We start from the raw sequence: 20,624 nt of genomic DNA on the forward strand, positions 1-20,624 counted from the left end.
TCTCAAAGCCTCCAATAACTCTACCAATTTCCTGATTATCCATGGATAATTGTTCAAGCTACTGTATGAGCTATATGCTTGTGTATAGCTGTGTCTAATGATCTAGTGGGGGATCGTGCCTTGTCAAGGATTGGTCTCAATGAAGGTGTATCCTTGTGTGTTTTGGCAAATACAAACAATCTGGGAGCCTGTTTGATGACTTCACTATGTCTGTAATCTCTCGAGTTGTGTAATGAGGGTTTTCATCCAATAATGCTTTGATCTGGTCCTCTTCAATTACTGAAGGTCTTCCTGAGCAGGGAGCATCTTCAAGACTGAATTTACCTGCTTTAAATTTAGCAAACCACTTTTGAACAGTTGATGCTGCTACAGCACTCCCACCATAAACATAACATATTTCTTTTGCTGTTTGTACAGCATTTTTGCTTTTGCAATAAAAAGAAAAAAGGAAACAAGTGTCGAAAATTCATGTTGTTCGCATTGATTTTCACAATAAGGCAAATTAAGTGATATTTAAATAACCTTAACGATTTTTTTGTAATAAATGCGTCTCAAGGTCATTTATTGTAACATTCATTGGTTTGTACAATTCTAATCATTTTCATGTTAATCAGTGTGTCAACTGTCAGCTATCAAAAATTGCTACAAACTTATCTGAACAGTCCAATATTTTATTACACTTAAAGAGAACTGCATCTATATTCTATTTTTAAATTCATCTAATGTTTTAATCCTCACTCTTTTTAATACTAAATTCTATTACAACTGGATATTTCTTTATCAAAATGTCTGTTGTGTTTTTGTTTAAGATTTTTAATTTGTGTGATAATGCTTCCAAAAATAAATTATAATTCTAAAAATGTTTATATGATAAAACAGAACTTTTTATCTTAATTTTAATATTAATAATATAAGAGAAAAGATAAAAACTCAAGATTAAATTTAAAGATTTTTTAAATTTAGTTCTTTCCATCTTTATGCCTTCTTTAGTAAGAAGGCATAAAGATGGAAAGAAAAACAATAAGATGAATTCTGTCAATTACTTTTCCTAAAGAATACAGTGGTACCTCAGGATACGAATGCCCCAGCATACGAAATTTTCAGGATACGACATGAAATTCGAACATATTTTTGCTCCACGATATGAACAAAAACTCACCATACGACATTACATTAGTTTGCAGTGCCATTTTTTATTCACTTCTGTTCATTGGTCTCGGTCTGCGTGTTTGCTTCATTGTGGAAGGATCTCGCTTGATAAAGGAAATCTTGAGGTATTATCAGAAAGTGACTGATTTTATTGAAAAGAAACATCCCGAAAAGGTTCACACTGGCTGTATTGCTGCTCGAAGTAATGACATTTGCCTAAGTTATTTTAGAAACATTTTAAAAAGTAGGCAAAGCCAAACCTCTTTGGATAGATATTTTACCAAGCAACCTCTATCCAGTGAAAGTGCTGGTGGAAGTGAAGGAAAGAAAGCAAAAAGCAGTGAATAAAAATTAAAAAATATATATATAAAACAACACTAATTTTTTTAATCTTTTCTAAGTTATTTTTAAGTTATTGTTACATTATGTTAGGTAAGTCAAGTTTTAGTATCATTTCCCTTCTCCCTCTCTTCCGCCACCAGTTTACACCTCCACCGTCGTCTATCCTCAAAGGTAAAGTGCAAATAAAACGACATTTTTTAAATCAATTATTATTCTATTATGGTTATTTATAGATTTACGACTACATAATGCATTTTTCAGTGTTTTCCTTACTAAAATTATTTTTTTTTAACATACTACTTAGCTTTAATTTGAGTGTGTTTTTCGTGTTGGAACGAATTATTTGGTTTTACATGTAATCGTATGGGGAAAAAACGATTCACCTTACGACATTTTCATGATACGATCTCAGTTTCGGAACGGATTAATTTTGTATCCTGAGGTACAGTACCACTGTATTTTAAAATTTATATGTACTAATATTACAATCAAGTAAACTCAAAAAAACACAACACCTTAATTTGCTGAGAAAAAAAGCTTAGCCTGATGATGGCCAATAGAGTTGGCTGAAAACGTTAGCTTTTCATTAAAAGTTTTCTCAGCAAATTAAGGTGTTGTGTTTTTTTGAGTTTACAAGCAAGTGCTGAGTGAGTGTAATATAATTACAATCAAGTACAACCCTTTTGTATAAATTAAGACACTGAATTGGGTTACTATTTCAGTGTCTTATTTATAATGGTTTGTAATGCCTACCTCTACGCCACATTACTTAATGTTTAATTACTAAGCTGATCCAGAAAGTAAGTACTGTTTGCGCATATCTCCTATGCATCTGACAGCACAAAAGTTGCACATGTGTAGTTACATCCTTCAACTCCAGAATGAATTATCATAGCCATTTTGTTTTAATTACGTTAATGTTTGAAGTCATTGTTTGTTGGTAATCATCTTTAAAACAATCGATTGGCCTGCCAGCTGTGAAATAAGAGTTTTTGAATGTGAGAAATGTTTGACCTTGTGAAATTTATCGTCAGATAAGTGAAAGTTATGGAAGGAATGTGATGAGTGAAGCTATTGTGAGAAAGTGGGTTAGGATGTTTAACAAAAACAGGGAAAATGTCCACGACGAGGAGCACAGTAGACGGCCATCGTTGATCACCAAAGAATTGGTGCTCTGCATCAACGAACAAGTTTGTTCCAATAGGTGATTCATGATTTCTGATTTGTCAATGCTTTTTCAAAACATTTCATGATCTTTATTACACAAATTTGTGACTGAACATTGAACTACAAAAAATTGTGTGCACGATGGGTACCAAAAACACTAACAGATGTTCAAAAACGGAAATGCATTGGAGCAGCCTTGGAGTTTTTGCAGTGTTATGCAACAGAAGGAAATGATTTTTTGAACAAGGATTGTCACAGACAATGAAACATGAATTTGTTATGAGACACCAGAAACAAAACAACAGTCACTGGAATGGCAGCATACTGGTTCTACAAAATCAAAGAAAGCAATGCCACCTCTTTCTTCAAGAAAAATCATGTGCACTGTGTTTTAGGACTATCAAAGAATTTGTTAGTGGACTGGATGGAATGAGGCACAACAATCAATGCTACAGCTTACTGTGAGACATTGAAGAAGTTATGGCACGTGATATAGAACAAAAGGCATGGATTACTGACTTCTGGCATTGCGTTTGTGCATGACAACGCATGAATGCATACTGCAAGCATAATGATGATGCGGCTTGATTCATTTAGCCGAGAACAATTCTGTCACCCTCCTTATAGTCCGGACCTAGCTCCATCTGACTTCCATTTGTTTCTCATCTCAAAAAATTTCTTGCCGGCCAACACTTTGCAAGTGATGATGAGATCAATAGTAAACATCCAGAACTGATTCAGGTCACAGGCGGCTGAATTCTACGAAGCAGGTATGTTGCAATTAGTGCCAAAATATAACGCATGCCTTAATTAATTCACATGGTGAATATGTCGAAAAGTAGTTTAAGATATGTAGATTTTTCTGTAATAAAATACAAATGAAAAGAAATTGCAAATTATTTTTAATACCCAAATGGTACTTACATTCTGGATGAGTTTAGTATAATATTAACAGTAGCATTAACACAGCCCAATATAATTTGGCAATCATTTGGCTTTAAACTAATAATCACGTTCTTAAATATTTATTTGTTTGTAAATCTATTTTTAAATAACAGAAATAGATAACTGAAATTTTTATAGATTATTTTCTTACCATTTTCTGCTGGTAGTAAATTATTGGAAACTTGATGATGAGGACTGGCATCTAAAAATAAAATATTTAAAGCCAATTTATTTTATAAAATATAGATTTTTGTAATATATGTGAAAAATAGTGCTGAACACTATAGAAATTTTCATACCCGGGTACCTTTTTTTGTTACCCGGGCACCTGAGGACAATACAGTTTTTCAACTGTAACTTAACTGTACAGCTTATCAGGAAAAAAAAAATGAGATTCAGATATGAACATTTATTTAAAAATAAATGCTGTTAATAAGATGCTTTTTAAATTTTATATGAATCATTTTCTTATTATAAATTTATCAAATAATCAAAAAAATGCACATCAAACAAGAATAATTACCTCTCTCAAGAGTGGACATAAATTCCTTATTATGGCGAAGTTCTTGCATGAATTCTTCATTCTGCAAGAAAAGAGCTATACGTTCATCTTCTAAATATTGAGCTAACTCAGGATCATCAGCTCCACTTGTACTTCGCCGCTGACGTTCATTTTCTTCCATTCGTTGTTGAAGCATTGCTGAACTGAGAACTGTAACACTCTGTTTTAAGACAAGTTTTAATATTTTCAATATAAAATACTATGCTGGAGAGCATATTCTTTTTTTAAATTATAAAGGAATAAACAACTTTTTTCTAAATTTAAATTAACATATATTTTTTCTAGATTATTCATGCAGATATGTCAAAAAAGTAGAGTTAGTCTTCTTGTTCTAGAAACACAAAGTTATGCAGAAAATAATGATACAATGTATTGTTTTCTTCTTTTGATTCTACAAGTTACATTTATCAAGTTTATTATTTTATAAATATCTAAATCCATTAATCCATAACAGTATAATAATGATATATTATTACTAGTGTTACCCACGACTTTGCCCGCATGGATTTTGCAAGCAAATCCCATTTATATTCATTATTTCAACAACCATAGTAATTGTTATATAACACCTACCACTGAGAATGATGAGAATTGCTGAGAATCAAACAAACTGTTTTCAATTTGATCAATTTTCTGGAACGTTTACAATCGTTCTGTAATCGAACGAATATGCAATAACAAATTCGAATTTAAAACAGTTTGAACATTTGATTGAAAAATTGAAATATATAAAAATATTTATAACAATGTCTGAAATGTTATCAATTTACATCTAAGTACTCGACGAAAACTAAATGTAGTTACAAACAAAAACTTGCATCTAAAATAGTACAGTAGAAGCCGTTCTTCAGGTTAAGACTTAATCCTCTCCCTTTCCCCTCGCGGGAGAATTTCGAAAAATCCCTTGTTAGTTTTTATGACGTACTCTAGCTGTGTATCAAATTTCACCTCTTTAGGTTCAGTGGTTTGCTCTGGATGATGATGAATCAATCACTCACTCAGTCAGGACAAGTAATTTTATATATTAAATTATACTGTTATGGATTTACATACCTATTCAACATTGTAAATGATGACAGCTTACACCAACAAGTCCTAAAGATGGCACATTTATTATGCTACAATTCGTTTTTTCAGTTCAACGGTACAATTTACACACAGGAAAGAGCAGTGCCGATGGGAAGCCCCATCGCGGGACTTATGTGAAATGGTGATAAGACAACTAGAGTACAAGATCCTCCCCTCACCACCTCTCCAACATCCCTTTATATAGGAGATACATAGATGACAATCATTCCCTGAAGGACAACACCAGATGTCTCAGCCTTTGTCAACTCCGTTAACAACAACCTGTATGGCTTGAAATTAACGGAAAACTGATCAAGCACACCCTACGAAGGCCCACTTCCTTAACATTAACATTAGAATTGAAGGGTCGGCCATCCACACCGAGATGTACCGTAAACTGGGATCAGAGTCCATCTACATACCTGAGGGGGTCTTGTGACCTACATCTGTACAAAACTGCAGCGTATAATGCCTTAATTAGAAGGGCATTCACTCATTTGTCCACTCAACAAACTCTCCATGCCAAACAGAGACGTACACATCATATAGCCACTGACCACGAGTACCCCAAGCTCACCCATAAATTGATTGACATATTCCACTGCTCCCAATGCACAGTCCAAGTTGACTCCTGTGTCGAAAACTGACCTGAAGATAAAGAAAGGATCCCAGTCACTTACACCCCATATCTCAGATCACTATATACTGAGATAGCCAAGAAGCACAGCATTCGCATTGCATATAGGAGATATCCAACCATATTTGACATCCTACATAATGGAAAGGATGTTTCCAACCAGGACAGACTCCCTGGAGTGTACAGCATCCCACTTAGGGATCACAGATGTGATAGAGACCTCATCTATTCGGTTGTTCAGAAAGTTTGTAGCAATTTTTGATAGCTGACAGTTGACACACTGATTAACATGAAAATGATTAGAATTGTACAAACCAATGAATATTACAATAAATGACCTTGAGACGTGTTCATTACAAAAAATTGTTAAGGTTATTCAAATATCATTTAATTTGCCTTACTGTGAAAATTGATGCGAACAACATGAATTTTTGACACTTGTTTCCTTTTTTCTTTTTATTGCAAAAGCAAAAATGCTGTACAAACAGCAAAAGAAATATGTTATGTTTATGGTAGGAGTGCTGTAGCAGCATCAACTGTTCAAAAGTGGTTTGCTAAATTTAAAGCAGGTAAATTCAATCTTGAAGATGCTCCCTGCTCAGGAAGACCTTCAGTAATTGAAGAGGACCAGATCAAAGCATTATTGGATGAAAACCCTCATTACACAACTCGAGAGATTACAGACATAGTGAAGTCATCAAACAGTACTGTATTTCAACATCTAAAGAAGCTCGGGTATGTGAATCGTTACAACATTTGGATACCTCACAACTTATCGGAAAAGAACTTACTGGGTCACATCTCCATTTGTGATTCTCGTAAAAATGAAATGAAAATGATCCTTTTCTGAAGTGTTTAGTGATAAGTGATGAAAAGTGGATCGTTTATAACATCATCAGCCAAAAATAATCATGGGGTAAGAAAAATGAACCACCATTAAAAACTCCAAAGAAAGTCATGTTCACCATCTGGTGGGATTGGAAAGGAATCCTGTACTACGAGTTGCTTCTACAGAATCAAACAATTGATTCTGATAAGTATCCCAATTGGATAAACTGAACATGGCAATTAAAGAAAAACGTTCAGAACTGGCCAATAGAAAAGGCATTGTTTTTCACCAAGATAATGCCAGACCGCACACGTCTTTATGAACACACCAAAAATGATTGGAACTAGACTGGGATGTTTTACTATACCCCCTCAAACTCATCTAACCTTGCCCCATCAGACTACCATTTGTTCCATTCTCTGCAGAATTCTTTTCATAATAAAAACTTTGATACTTTGGAGGCTTGCAAAAACCATGTGGATCAGTTTTTCACGGGAAAAACTGGAAAGTTCTACAAAGAGGGTATCATGAAGCTTCCCCATAGTATATTTTTAGTTTATAACAGTTTTTTTCATTTTTTTTTAAAAATCACTATGAACTTTCCAAACAAATCAATACATCAGCTCCACTAAGTGCTCCTTAGGGGTTAGAATGAAAGAGCACCTTGCTGACATACAGCATGCGAGGATGACCACTGCTCTCGCCATTTATGCCAGTGATCCAGACATAGAGCCAACTTTTAACCAGACGAGGATCATCCTCACCTCACCTCACTCAGAACATCTAAGGTGATTGAAGTGCATTTGTATCTACAGATCTAGCCTCACTGACATGTATCAACCACAAGGAGAAATTGACTCTGTCCATAGCGTGGCAAGTGCTATTGGACAATGACCTGTAAATCTTGAAAGATGCTACTAGTGGTTCACATGCCCAATAGCACGACTTCAAGAAACATGTATTCGAATGATCTTTCAAATTGTCATGTTCTTATTTAATTGCATTCCATCGGAAATTTGCTATTTCACCTGAAGAAGATCCGTTTCTGGTTCGAAAACGTTTGTGAAATACTGTTTTTTTTCGTTCTTTTCGTTTTTTATTTGAGTTTCACACCAGTAACAGGCTTTGGTACATAAATAATATATTATATTTTGAGACAACATTAGGTATTGATAATAGACACTGGATTTTTCCACATTCAGTTGATTTTCTTATGTACTTTAAAATGTGAAAATGGGGTCAGTTCTGATATACTTACTGTCTAACCAAGGATGGCTGTTATTTATCTAGAGAATTGGTAAGATCTTCAGAGTCAGTCCTGACAGTAGCTAGAATTTGTTATTCACGTCCTAGCTCATGATTTACTTAATTTCTTCCAACTGGCTGAAGATATAACAATAACTTGACTGGAATTTTAGGAGGGTTTGTCTTTATACATTAAATGACATGGTTTACACGATATACATGAGCCAACAATGGAGTTAGGCATTAAATCAAATGACAAATACAATTCGTTAGGAATATATCTATCTGTTTATTAAAACATACCTATAACTATTGTCTATATATAAAGGAGTACATTAATAACAAAATGATTAGTGTCAATATACAGTAATACACTGAACTTATGCGATAGGTGGGACTGAGCGATGACTGCGTAAGTCGAATTTGCGTAAGTCGGGGTATAATTTCACAATTTGTGTAAAATCCATGTGGGATGTATGTAAGCTAATAAATGTTCTCGTTAATCTTATCTTGTCTTTTGATTCGTTCATGGTTACAAGAAATCACCACATAGAGTCTCTCGAGTCTCCGTAGATATAACAAACACAGAAATAAATAACACAAAATAAATTGTAGCTATGTGTTGATTCTGCATGACACGTCCAAACATGTAAGCTGAACAATAGTGTGGGGGGAATGAGTAATCAAGAGTTGCATTGGGCTCAAACAAAAGACGAATCGACGAGATTTGAAAATCGCGTAACTCCGGGTTCACGTAAGTCGGGGTAGCGTAAGTCGAGGTATTACTGTAAATACAAATAAATGGATTTCAAATCTAAGCCACTAAACTAAGCTGGAGAGAGAGTTTACATAACAATAATATCATATTACCTGACATTAAAATATGTCTGAGGTGGCGAGTTGCTAGTCTTTGGGAACACAGACATCAGAGAACTAAGAGAGAAATTACAGCTTTAAGCATTCGGCAATGGCACAAAAATGAGGGCAGTGACTAAAGCCTTGATCACTGAGTAAGAGTGCCAAAACAAGAGCAAGTTGGAAGATGACCTCTCACCTTTTATACTGTATTTTGTACAATAGAATTATTGAAAAATCATGCTATGCTTCCAATGCGTGACAGAAGTCGAGCAGTCTTGCAGTTAGATGAGTGAGACATTGCACCAAAACTATTACTTTTAGAGAAACTAAACAGTTTTTCTCTTTGAGTCAAAAGGAAGTGCTTTCCTTAACTTAGATACATAATTTTTCTATTAAAATAATTTTAAAATATTATTCCAACAAATTCACTAAAATATCTTCCCCAACTCCACATTCTCACAAAAGTCTTTAAATTAATTACTCTAACTGTACATTACATAAGAAAATAAAGTGGATGTGGAAAAATCCAGTGTCAACACTTCATGGTGTCTAAAAATATAACATAAAAAAAGGCATGGTTTCAACAAAGAGAAATATAATAATAATAGTGAACAGCAGCAGTTTTTCATTGTACAGTCAAACCTCAGTTTTCAAATGACTCACTTTTGAACAAATCAATTCACAAACAGATTTCTGAACTCATATTTGATCTGATTGCTGTACAATAACTTTGTTGCTGAACAAGTTAACAAGTTCACTGCATGAGCTAACCACAGATTAGAGAGATGCACACAATCAACTCCCTAAACTTCTTATATTAAAGAAAGTCAACAGCCTAACCAATCAGTGACAGGATTCCCAATTCAGAAATTAGTGGCACTGAGATTGCCTCATGCCATTAGATGACACAATGTGAATCATTGATGACATTAATGCAGGAAAGATACTACTACTATTTTTCAGTACATGCTACAGTTGAATTTAAATCAATTTAATAAAACCACATTAATTGACATTCATGTAATACAAATGGCATCCAAAAATGTGTGTTTAAAGGTGCTTAAGTCAAATTAAATAATAAAAATTTATTATATATAATATTATATAACATTTGAAAGCATTTTTAACATGAAATACAGCTAAAATAATAAAAAAGGCTTTATTTTAGAGGTCAGGAATGGATTAATCCATTTAATATCGTTTCTTATAGAAAATTTTGTTCTGGTTTCAGAATGAATTATGTTTGAAAACAGAAGTTTGACTGCAAGTCATTTTCTGAGAAATTTCAATAGGATTGTGTTATACTCTTACTTTTATTATTCACATATTCCTCTTAAAAATCTATGTATATCAGAGAAATTTAATAAGTCATCTAGGTTCAGTTGAACTGAAAGCTAAACTGAACCTAGATGACTTAAAAATCTATGGATATCAGATATAAGATCAAATATAAGATATAATTGGAAATGATATGGATGAAAATATCAAAACAAAATGAACATGTAAAGCAACATATCAGCTAACTACTCTGACCATATAATGATGTTAGTCCCATAATATATTAAAAACAAAGGATAAATGCAAGGTTTGCATTTACTTGCAAATTTACTATAAATTCTGAATTTTTGCAAATTTCTGAGTTTTAAAAATTTTATTTGTAAGTCAACCTTGACTCAATATTTTCCAACATCACAACTACAAACACTTTCCAATTTACAAATAATTGCTGTAACAAATTAATGGGTGCAACCAGTTTCAATATTGTCAGTGATATGGACAATGGCCAAACACATACAGGTTGCTAGACTAAATATTACATGAAAAATTGGGAAATTACACTTTTTGAGTGGTCCAAATAATAATGGTTTTGCAACTTTTTTAATCATTGAATGACATATTTATCAGGAAAACAAAGTATGTGAATTTAATGAAACTATTGTTAGGCATTAGGTACTAGGTAGGAAAGCTTATTAATAAAATAACTATATATAATAATGTATAGTAGTATATAAATATACTACTATACATTAGTCTTTTAATTTTGTAAATTGTTTTTATTTTATTAATTAATCAAAGGTATTCAACACAAATGAAAACCTGTAACAAGTGACCTTTATGATCAGATAAATTTGGTGAACTGAAATAGAAAAATAACTAGCAAAAATGGAAAATAATTTAAGGCATTTTATAATTAATACTTTTAAATTATAAAATTTTGTAAAAAATGTAAATAAATTAAAAGCTTAAATGAATTTAAAACCACGTAATGTAATATCATGTAATAAACCATGTAACCATTAATAAATGTAGCAACCACATCATACTTGTGTCTTATGTTTATCATTGAACAGCACTTCATGTGAGAGCATTTAGTCCAAAGAACTGGAAAAAGTGCTTTGGACAAAGCAAAGCTGCTTGAAAAAAAGATAATCTAAAAACCTTGATGACAATCACCTTAAGATGGTGTATTAGTTTTCAGTTTCCAAAATAAAGAAATATTCAAGCATTTGAATATATGAAAGAAAGAAGTGTGAAAGGTGAGAAACATGTTACGAGACAAGGCAAATACCAGTCAAATCGTGTTTTTATTTAATTGAAATAAGTGAACAGATATCAGTCTGCCCATTACAGAAAACAAAAATGTATATGCACTAATTCCCCGCTCTTCTTCAATTTTCCTGCAACAATCAAGTATTATACAGTTCAGCTTAAAACTAAGACTATCACAATTCAATCTAATACTATTATTACTTATGACTAGACAGAAAAAGAAGAATGTAGTATGGTTGGATAGTGTACTGGTAGCTTAACAAGAACCCAAGAAAGAAAGATGGAGGTGGCAGAGATTAGAATGTTGAGATGGATGTATGGAGTATCAAGGAAGGATAGAATAAGGAATGATTTTATTAGAGTGCAGTGACCATCACGGACTCATGAAATGGCGCCACTCCTCTAGGAGTTCCCTGAGAATCCCGAACTGAAAAACGGGGACAAGAGTTTTTCCCGCAGGGGATTCTGGGCATTGCTGCTTCTTCTTGTTAGGTGATCATTGCCATGAGCACGTGTAGGTCTCTCTCAAGTGTACTCATAAGATTGTTGTGAATAAATATTGTTTTAGTTTAAAACATAGTCGTGGACTTTACTAATTCACGTTTACCGCCTTCTGATAAAGACAGTCTTTGTGGAGATCGAAATGGATGGAGAAAGATGGCCAAATTTCGTCGAACCAACTGCGGCCATCCATTACCTCAAGTGGTGAGCCGAACATGATTCGACATGAATTTGAACACAAAAGAAAGAACAAGACCTTTACTAGTTACTGCATTGTGTTTCCCTCAGTGGATAGTACAGAATAAATTCCGCGACTGTGATAGACGACGCTCCTTGGGAATGTGAACGCCACACGTGGCCACTCCTAACCAGCGAAATTGTACCCACATTTGTGTGTCTACAACCTCTTGCTAGAGTAAGTCATCTAACATGGGCAAGTGGAGTTTTCTGTTTCATCTTTTTTTTGTTCTGCTGAGTAGGCATCCCCTTGTTGTCTCAAAATGCCAAACGAAAATGATCTTATGCCAGAAATCAGTCGGGTAGCCCTTAAACTTCCCCAATTTTGAGATAAAGAAGCCGATTTATGGTTTATTAATATCGAGGCCCAGTTCAAACTGGCTGATACATCGCATGATACTACTAAGTATTACACAGTGGTTTCAGCTCTCAACTCTGAAGTGTTATCGTATGTGAGTGATATCGTTAAAAATCCTCCTAGGGAAAATTTATATCAAACACTAAAAGATTGACTCATAGCAGAATTTTCCAATTCCGAACAAAAATGAGTGAAAGATTTGCTCTCTAATGCCGTGTTAGGAGATGATAAACCATCTCATCTTTTATGCAAAATGTGACAACTAGCTAGTAATAAAGTCAGGGAGGAATTTTTAAGAACGATTTGGATTCAGCATTTAACCAAAGAAACTCAGGCAATTCTTTCTGTTTCTGATGAAGATTTAGACAAATTAGCCCAAATGGCTGATAAAATTCTCGAGCTCACACCTCTGCAAATTGCTGAAACTAATTTAGCAAGGAACAAAAATAGCACACGTGAGGCTATAAAAGAGCTCCAAATGCAGGTCACTGAATTAACAGAGCAAATTAATTGCCTATCAAGGCCCAGCGACAGACAATCACGTGATTATAGACCCCTGGAATCAATCTCGAAATCGTCGGCATTCGCAGACACTGGTTCGACCCCAGGTGAAAGACCTATGCTGGTATCACGCGAAGTTCAGTGATCAAGCAAATAGATGTAAGGCCCCTTGCAAATTCCAAGATCAAGGAAACTAGCTCGGAAATCACATGTGGCGCAATGTGATTTCCAAATTAACAACACAAGCTGACTTTTTGTTTACAATCCAACCTCATGTCGTCACTACTTAATCGACAGTGATAGCGATGTCTGCGTTCTACCATATAATGCTGCCATAGCATTAAGAGCACCCGCATCATTGACACTTTATTTGGCAAACAATTCCCCGATAAAGACTTACGGCACAAAAACCATAACCTTGTCCCTAAACTTAAGGCGCCAATTTACATGGCCTTTTGTAATTGCAAACGACAGCAAGCCAATAATAGGTGCTGATTTCATAAGAAACTTCGGCCTCCTGATCGACTTAAAAAACACCCACATTACAGACCCATTAATGTCCTTGACAATGACAGGATCCGCTCACCACGGCTCGCAAACTAACATTACTTTAATTGCTTCTAATTCAGAATTCAGCGACATTTTAACAAATATAAAGATATCCTTGTGCCATATCCATCTAGCACCAAACCCAAACATAACATGGTCCACCGTATTATTACCAAGGAACATAAGGTTTTTTCTTGTCCCTGCCATCTCAATCCAAAACAGCTGAAAATTGCAAAAAAGGAATTCCAGTTAATGTTAGAACTAGGCATTTGTCGACCGAGTAATTCCAATCCACTGCACTTGGTACCCAAACTGAATAGGGATTATCGTCCCACAGGGGATTACCGGGCCCTTAATAGAATAATGGTGCCGAACAGGTACCCACTGCCTCATCTACAAGATTTTGCTCAGAATTTATACGGGAAGATGATATGCTCGTGTTAAATCTATTTTGGAAAATAGACCTAACACGAGCATATCATCAGATCCTGGTCCACCCTGAAGATGTACCCAAGACAGCAATTACAACACTCTTCGGCCTTTATGATTTTTTATCAATGCCGTTTGGGTTGTCCAACGCGGCACAAACTTCCCAGAGGTTTATGCACGAAGTCTTACATGGATTAGATTTTGTTTTTGTCTACATAGATGACATTCTATTGGCAAGTAAGACAAAGGAGGAACATTACGTTCATCTGGAAAAGGTACGCGGACATTTATCAGAATATGGTATCCGAATAAACCCAGCTAAATGCATACTTGATACAAACGAATTACTCTTCCTAGATTATTTAGTTAATCTCGACATCAAACCTCTCCCACAGAAAGTAGAAGCCGCCATAAAGATTGAGCAACCCAAAACAATAAAGGACCTCCGTAGATTTTTTAGGCCTGTTGAACTACTACTGCCATAATATTCCATACGCCGCACAGGCTCAATTATTTAAATGGCACAAAACGATCCGACAATGTGGAAATTTCATGGACAGACAAATCAAAAAAGGCATTCGAGGAATCCAAAACTTGATTAGCAAACGCAGCTCTACTATCTCATCCAGCCCTGGATGCACACTTAGCGTTGCATGTTGACACATCAGATTTCGCCCTTGGCGCTGCGCTGCATCAGGTCACTAAATCCGGCACAGAGCCGTTACGTTTTTTTTTTTTTTGCGCAAACTTACAGATACGGAGAAGAAATATTCGGTATATGATCGTGAGTTGTTAGCCGTTTACTCAGCGATTAAGCATTTTCGTTCTATGGTGGAAGCTAGACTTTTCATGTTATATACAGATCACAAGCCATTGACATTCGCTTTTCTCCAGAAAAGTGAAAAATGCTCCCCCAGACAATTACGTCAACTAGACTATATAGGCCAGTTCACGACTGGCATTAGATACATAAAAGGAACTGATAATATTCTGGCCGATATACTTTCCAGAGTCGAATCTATCGTTTGCCCTTCTCCCATAAATTACAAATTAATTGCTGATGCACAAAAGACCAACCCAAGCCTCCAATCACTTTTGGAAAATAGTTTGACCAGTCTACAGCTTAAAAAACTAATATTACCAGAAAATCAAGAACTTTACTGTGACGTGTCCACCGGTAAGATTTGCCCTTTTATCCCCGAGACGCAAAGGCAATCAGTTTTCCATGCCACGCATGACCTTTCGCACCCAGGCAGCAAAGCCACAGTGAAGCTAATAATTGATCGGTTTGTATGGCTGGGCATGGAGGCTGACTGTCGCAAGTGGACAACTACATGCATTCCTTGCCAATGCGTCAAAATTACTAGACATACTAAAAGTCCAATTACAAGCATCCCCGTGGAAAAAAACGTTTCTATCACATCCACATCGACCTTATTGGTCCGCTCCCTCTTTCCAGAAATCATTGCTACTGTCTCACTATGATCGACAGGTATAATTGTTGGGTTGAAGCGGAACCACTGTGGGATATAGAGGCCGACACTGTGGCTAAAGCCTTATACCAGATGTGGATAGCATGGTTTGGCATTCCAGGGGTCATTACTACCAACCAGGGACGCCAATTCGAATCACATCTATTTCGGTCTTCGACTATCCTAATGGGTTCCAAGCACATACATACATGTTCCTTTCACCCCCAGGCTAATGGTATGATCAAAGGTTGGCATCGGACATAAAAATGTGCCCTGAAAACCTACTTAATAGAATGGTGGATAGTTTGAAAGCTTCATCATTTTCATACTACAGGAACATAAAATTATACAGTGAAGTGTATCTGCTTTTGTGTTTTTTTTTTTTTCATTTAAATATGTAAAAATTTAAAAATATCCTTCTGGTATTATTGGTGTACAAACTATAATTTTTAAATTATAGAAATATCAGAAGAATGTTTTAGCAATTTTACTTATTTAGGCAGCTTACAAAAGTTAGTTAACTCTGTTGTGTGGTTTGGTGTTCCTGTGAAGTGAAAGGGAGAATTTAAGATAAGCTGTATTTTTATATTTATCTTCTAATTACAAATGTTTTTCATAAAAGTTTGTCCACATTTTACATCATTACAAACTTAAAACATTAAAAATTTATATGACAGAAAAACATAATATATTACTCAACTTATTACTATTTTAAAATTTTTTTAAGATTAAGGCTTAAAATGCTCTAATATTAATACAGTGGTGCCTCGTATAACGGACGCTGTGAACAATGGACTTTCTGTTTGGCCGTTACCTGACTCGAACAACGGACTTTCTATTTGGCAGTTATGTGAGGCGAACAACGGTCTTTCTGCAAACAGATGTGAATGATGTTTCCACTCTTTTGCCGTTGCCAATGGCAATCTGCTATTTTTATAATATATTAGTATTATTAGAATATATTATTAATATATCTGAAGTACAGAGCTCCCGTTGGGATTCGGTTTGCTCCCTTGTTTATTACGTACATCACCTCAGTGCAGGGTATTTACATTTATTCAAGTGTTGTGCAAATCATGGCTTCTAAAAAAACAGAAAGGTGATTTCAATTGAAACAAAGGAAGAAATCATCAGGAGTGAAAGTTGACAAAAACTTCCTTGTCAAATGGGGAGAGGTTTAGGAGTTTACCAACACTCATTATTCAAACAGAGCTGAGGCCAACAAGACCAATGATCTCTACAATGATACCCTTGCCCGTCATTTCCGACAGATGTTGAAGACAGAGAAACAGACCACCTTGGACATGTTTTTCAAGAAGTCAGCTGCCAAAAAACAAAGAATGGAACAAGAGGAATTGACCCTGCAAGCTCCGGCAGCGTCTCCTGAATCTGACTCCAATTAAAAAACAATAAAAAGAGACCTGCTGCAATGTGTAAAAAGTCTGTATCTATATGATTGTGTGAAGAAAGTGTTCTTCCACCTCCTCCTCACAACATCTGACTACCTGGCATAATTGGTGACTGCTCCATTTTCATTTTTTTATGGTACAGTACGGTTATTTTATGCTGCGGAACGAACTGTATGTTTTAACACGTATTTCTATGGGAAAATGCATTTCGTATAACAGACTTTTCACTTAACAGACATGCACTTGGAATGGATTAAGTACTTGATACAAGGCACCACTGTATAATAATGTAATAAAAAATTAATATAATTGTAAGAGTGCTCATTTTATTGACAAGTGAAAATAACACTTGTTAATTAAATAATGTAATAAAATTAAACTTAATAAATACAGAATTAAATAACTTAAATAACATATATATTCATATTACTCAATTGTAAATGCATGTGCACAGTAATATCTAATTGATCTTTTCTTCCAAATTATTCTAAATTAACTAATTTATTTCTAATTATTAAATTTAACACAAGATGGCAGCTTAAGTACCTATCTTTAATTTAATAAAATTCACACCTTATTCCTTGAGCAGAGCTTTTATTCTTATGTGCAAATGTTTTATATGTATTAACTTTGCTGATATCTTTAATTTAAATTGCATAATATCTTTATAATTAATTAGCCACATTGTAATCTGATTATAATCTGGCAGTATTGTTTGTTCTTTACTATATGTCAGACTTGGCTTATACATTATTAATAATTTATATTCTAAAAACATAGCATTAAAATTTTATATTGTATAGTATTTTTAAAAGTATAAAAAGCTGTTTCAAAGAAATTTTTTTAATCTACTATTTGAGAGATAATTTTAAATTTTCTTTAAATATTCCAATGACAAATAAAATTGTTAATTAGTCAACAAGTTAATAAAATTTTACAAATATTTATGAAAATACTATATATCTTAATATTGATTGAAATAAAACACTAAGTATAAATGCAATTTACTTATGTATAGCTTTTAAAAACCAAAGATAGAAATAGATAAATAAATAAAACTCACGCCGAAATTGTATAGCCAAAGATAATTTCTTGTCTAAATCAAACTTTATATTCATTCAAATCAATTACCAGTTCATATTCTTATTATTAAAAATGATTATTTCCAATACAATAATAATGACATATACATTACAATGATTAAATAATAGTTTCAATAAAATTTGAAAATATCCATTTGAACATTTTTAGTGTAAATCATACATAGTATGAAAAATTTATAGATTTAATAAATATATTGTTTATAAACTACTTTTAGTAAAATATACATTTTAAATTAGCATATCAGTTTATGTTATTAATAGTAAATAAATTAAATCACCTATTATCTAAAATTATTTTTTTAATTATTTAAATTACCTCTAAACGAGATTGTAGTGTCCTATTAGGTTCTCGGTCTGTTTCTTCTAGCCTGAGAAATGTATCTGGAAGGGCACCAAGAAGTGGTGGTAGCCAACTTTTTACAGTGCGAAGAGGAATATTATTTGTCCCCGTACTGCATGGAGTTTTTACAGATGTATCTTCAGATTGTAAATTATTTTCTGAAGATGCAGTATTAGAAGAATTTTGTCTTACATGGGCAGCAACAGACGGCAATTCATTAGTTTGTCTAGCTCTCTGAGGTATGTCTATTAACTGATGTGGGGATTGTGGGATAGTGTGTCTTATTTCAGGAGAAGAATTTATTATAGTAGGTGCTGGGGAATGAGCAGGACTTTGAACATATGGCACTGCTTGGTGATAGGACGGTGGTGGGGTTGCAGGTGAATAGCATGGTGGCAACTCATCGTTTTCAGTAGCATCAAGTTCTGCTCTTAAACGTTCATTTTCATTATCAGTGCTCATTGCAAGCAACTGATCAATGGTAGAATCAACAGCACCATTATTAGCTCGTAAAACTACTTCAATTACATCTTCATCCATTTCTGGAAACATAGTCTTAAAATCTTGCATTGCTTGATGAAATTCTAATTGAGTTACAGGACGACTCTCTGGTACTTGTTGCTGAGGTTCTTCAGTAGCCATGATTAACACAATGCGAATATATTTTCATAGAAAAATTTACAAAATTTTTTTATAAATTATTATTGGGCAAAACTAAGAAGTGATAAGCTACAAATAAATATAAAAATAGGCTGAATATAATGTTTATAATTAAAAATTTTACTTTAGATATGGGTATTAAGTAAAAATAATTCCCACTGAGGGATAAAAGTGTAAAAGAAAAATTCTGTGCATTTCCTGCACAAAAATTCACTTATCTATGATCTATCATACTGAATGAAATATTTCAACAATTAAAATTATCACACTGATGTTTTCATTATTCACTGGATATGAAAATCTGAAAGGAAAAAATTTATCACATTAACAACTTCTAGTAATCATAATTAAAAAAATACAAATATAAAATTTTAAAATAATATGCTTTCATTATTACTTGTATTATACAATTTCATTTTTTTTTTCAAATACATATTTTACTCAATCAATACTCACTTAATCTCTACTCCTTTTGCTTGTAAAACTAAGTGTTTGCATCAAATTGAAATCATATATATTCATATTACAGACACTTTTTTGAATTATTAGTTTCTGTTGTATCAGCAGTAGACTGTTTTCCATCACAGAGGGGTGTGTCTGGATGTAGTCATAGATTATCCAATATAGTTGTAAATTAATATAAATTATTGGAAAAGTGGAACTTAATTCCTTTATTTTCATTTGGCTTTGGTTTCAATTAAATAATTTATTTGCTATATAAATTTATTGAATTCATATTGAAAACATATTGAATGATAAAATTTAGAGTTGAATTTTTCTGAATCTTGTAGTAATGTTTCTTTTTTACTTTAGTTTTTCTTACTTTTTTTATTTTAGAAAATACAATTTTCAAGTATTTAAAATTTGATTTTGAAAATTTATATCCAGTACTTAAATCATGTATATTTAAGATATTTGAGAAGTGCATGGCTTGACACATAATTTGTATTGTAACAATCCATTGCTTTTGGCATTCATATCCTTCCTTTTTCATCAAGAAGGCTATAATACCAACCAAAATTAAAACTGACATGAATAAAACTAACCTCTTTATGTAAATTTGTTCCATCATTTAGAATTGCCAAGACCCTTGTTTTGACTAAAAAGTCAACTGGAATAAAACATGAATTTTTAATTTTTAACATCTCCCAAAAAATAACTGATTTTCTCCTGGAATCAACTTTCTGCTATGTTACCTTTATGTAAATTTGTTCCATCATTTAGAATTGCCAAGACCCTTGTTTTGACTAAAAAGTCAACTGGAATAAAATATGAATTTTTAATTTTTAACACATGATTTATGCAGTAAAATGCATAAAGACATTTATGATTTTGCAGATTTGACTATTTTTGGGGCTAAATATGTGCTTTATAAACTTTATAGCTTGCTTGCATGATTGCAAGGTGCTATTTTTTTTAAATAATCCATTATTTGCAATGAATCTTTTTTGGACATGGTTTTTGGACATGTTGGTTTTTTGGACATGTGTTGGACATTGCATCAGAAATATCATGCTGACATACACAATTATAAACGAGCATGCAAAATTCAAATGTTTTTTTTTAAACATCTAACTTGCATTCTTTTAAAGTCCAATAAACGAACACATTTCTTGTTGCTACAAATATCTCTCATTTTTCAAATTCTCAAAATCCTTTGAATTAACTGGATTAAAATTATTGTGAATGTTATATATTTATTAATTTAATAAT

At 33.5% G+C, this 20,624-nt stretch overlaps 1 protein-coding gene across 3 annotated transcripts in view; it reads right to left on the bottom strand.

Moving 5' to 3' along the window:
- LOC111641580 (CUE domain-containing protein 1-like) overlaps nt 1-19,622 on the bottom strand; it is a 30,269-nt gene extending 10,647 nt beyond the window's left edge. For 2 of the 3 annotated variants that reach the window (XM_023387757.1, XM_023387756.1), the window contains exons 1-3: nt 18,228-19,616; nt 4,127-4,325; nt 3,755-3,805 (exon numbers count right to left, since the gene is read on the bottom strand). In XM_023387757.1, coding sequence (XP_023243525.1) covers nt 3,755-3,805; nt 4,127-4,325; nt 18,228-18,893 — 916 coding nt within the window. In that variant the 5' untranslated portion in view covers nt 18,894-19,616. Of the gene's footprint in view, nt 1-3,754; nt 3,806-4,126; nt 4,326-18,227 lie in introns of all 3 variants that reach the window. The other variant, XM_023387758.1, reaches the window with a different exon arrangement.
- Nucleotides 19,623-20,624: the final 1,002 nt, after the last annotated feature.

Source organism: Centruroides sculpturatus, unplaced genomic scaffold (assembly GCF_000671375.1).
Source record: "Centruroides sculpturatus isolate CEXI.00-Female unplaced genomic scaffold, Cexi_2.0 scaffold1381, whole genome shotgun sequence".
Classification (NCBI taxonomy): Eukaryota; Metazoa; Arthropoda; class Arachnida; order Scorpiones; family Buthidae; genus Centruroides; species Centruroides sculpturatus.